At 35.1% G+C, this 2,633-nt stretch overlaps 1 protein-coding gene across 1 annotated transcript in view; it reads left to right on the forward strand.

The window, feature by feature from the left end:
- The window catches only part of svil (supervillin), an 86,059-nt gene that overhangs the window by 58,950 nt on the left and 24,476 nt on the right, over nt 1-2,633 (forward strand). The window contains exons 17-18 of the mRNA XM_015375528.1: nt 221-398; nt 494-666. Coding sequence (XP_015231014.1) covers nt 221-398; nt 494-666 — 351 coding nt within the window. The remainder of the gene's footprint in view (nt 1-220; nt 399-493; nt 667-2,633) is intronic.

The following is a 2,633-nucleotide window of genomic DNA, read 5'->3' on the forward strand; positions in this document are numbered from 1 at the left end:
GTGGACCAACGTAGTGGGGGTACATTTTCCCATGAGACTGGGTTGATGCATCCATTTGCAGACATGTGGGATGTAGGACGTGCTTGTAATACGCAATAATTTGGGTTTTTCCATCTTATGTGTGTAAGCTAAAATCAGGCGGGTGGTAAGAGGTTAAATAATTTGATATGTACTACCATAAAAACCAAAATCAAACATTTGTCCTGGTTTGTGTCCTCAGTGCCCGGACTGCCAGAGGCCACCATCACTGTGACTCAGCAAAAAGTCAAGGAAGTGATGAGCCTTGAAGATGAAACCTTCTCCAAGTTCTACCGTCATGTGGAGGAACTCCCCACCAACGGCAACAAGGTGGAGATAGACGACGACTTCGACGCCATTTTTGACCCCGAGGTGCCAAAGTAAGCCTCGACCTTCAGACGGCAAAGATGAGAAGAAACACAGAGAAAGAGCCGCCAGTCCGAGACGCTCTGACCTCATATCTCTGCTCTTCCAGATTGATTTCAGTCATGGTCCAACACAAGAGGGCGGTGCGGCCGAACCGCAACGTTCAGTCCTCCAGGAACCCGCTGAAAAAGCTGGCTGCCAGAGAGGATATCAGGCACGAGTACACGGAGCAGAGGCTCAACATCGGCCTGCTGGAGAGCAAAAGGATGAAGGTGGAGAAGAGTAAGGAAAGATGAATCATGGCTTACTGGGAGATGGAAACAAAACTTCCCTTTTATAATCTGATTTATTCTAATTCTAGTCAGCATGCTCCCCTTGTCTGGACTATAATGCAGTGTTGTATAGTAACGAAGTAAAAATACTTCGCTACTGTACTTAAGTATATTTTGGAGTACTTTATACTTTCCAAGAGTATACGTTTTTTAGAGAACTTTCACTTTTACTTCACTACATTTACGAACTTAATTGCATACTTTTACTCCGATACATTTTCAATGTTTGGTTTAGTTACTAAGTAAATAAAAAAAACGAGCGAGAGAAACTCCAGTGTTTTGACCCCGCCTACTGACTACAAAGTCGGGTCTTGCCTGGGCTCGTTCATCAACACCAATAGGATGCGTCTATTTCGCAAAGCCAGTCTAAATTCATCCTACACTCGGTTGTTTATATTATTTTAAGGTAATTTAACCTTCAAAGTTTACCAAAATGTAAAAAAATGTCATTCTAACTGCACTTACTTTTTACTTATACTTTTTACTATATTACTTGAGTACATCTATTTTTACAGTAATTTTTATACTTAAGTACAAGCCATTTCAGTTACTTTAATACTTTTACTCAAGTAGCATCTCAGTCAGTGACTTGGACTTTTACCAAAGTCATATTTTGGAGAGGTACTCTGAGATTTTAGTACTTTATACAACACTGCCATATTGTATCACAAGTTAATCAGAAGCTAATGCTTAGACAGGAATTACCCTACTAATATAATCACTCCAATTGATTTTATTACCTTCATTCATTAAGCAAAACTATATTTCTATTAACTGTGATTAGGGATGGTAACGTTAAAGATTTATCAATGCGGCTACTCTTAACAATACTCCTCATCGATTCAATATTTTATTATTTTATCTTGAATTTTTTCATTCATCAGTCATTTTTTTAAATAAAAAGGCTCTACTATCTTTAAATACCAATTGTGATATACTCTGCAAAAAATAATATAAAGATAAATCAATTCTTCTTGAATATGTGTGCACTGCAAAAACTCTAAATCTAGATGGGTCATTTTTTTCTTAAAATAAGTGCATTTGTTCTTGAATTGAGGAGGTAAAAGAGCCATTTTGCCAATGGAACAATAAAATTTACACTTAAAATAAGAAAACACAATTGCATTGTCTTATTTCAAGTGCATTTTATCTATTTGTTATTTCAAGAGTAAAAATACTCATTCCATTGGCAAACTGTCTCATTTAACTACTCAAATTAAGGGTGAATACACTTAATGTAAGACATTTTTACTTATTTCTAGATCGTTTTTGCAGTGTATTTTCCCTTGTTAATGGATTTAGATGATTTACACCTAAAATAAGAAAAGGACAACTCTGTTATCTTATTTTAAGGACAAAAACACTCATTCCATTGGCAGATTGTTAACCTGCTCAAATTCTGTGGAAATATGCAGATTTAAAAATTTTTTTGCATGTTATTAGATCAGTTTTAACAGTATATAATTGTAGGAGAGAGATTAATACGCTGCGGAAATGATCCATATAACCAAGTCTTACATTCTACCCAAAAAAGTTATTTAGATTTTGTTTTCTGATCGATATACGAAGAGCAGATTGGTTGGATTATTAATCTTTTGAGAAAATTTACTCAAGTGCAACAATCTGGCAGTAAAGGAAGACTTCTGGAAATTAAGATATATTTATTCAAAACAAATTTGGCTCTTATTTTCACTTATTTTCTTCAGGAAAGGCAGGTAATGGTAGTTATGGAAACATTCAGGTGAATAAAAATGTTGAGCCAAATAAAAATGGTAAAATAGATCCAACTTCTTTAGGAATAGTTATCTTAAGTATTACAACAGTAAGCGTATAAATTTTATGGTCTCTGATTTTCATCCTTATTGGAATACAAGTGTTTTTCTCTGGGGAAGAAAAAAAAAAAAGTTAATTTCTTTA

Source organism: Cyprinodon variegatus, unplaced genomic scaffold (genome assembly GCF_000732505.1).
Source record: "Cyprinodon variegatus isolate N-32 unplaced genomic scaffold, C_variegatus-1.0 Scaffold120, whole genome shotgun sequence".
NCBI classification, from domain to species: Eukaryota; Metazoa; Chordata; class Actinopteri; order Cyprinodontiformes; family Cyprinodontidae; genus Cyprinodon; species Cyprinodon variegatus.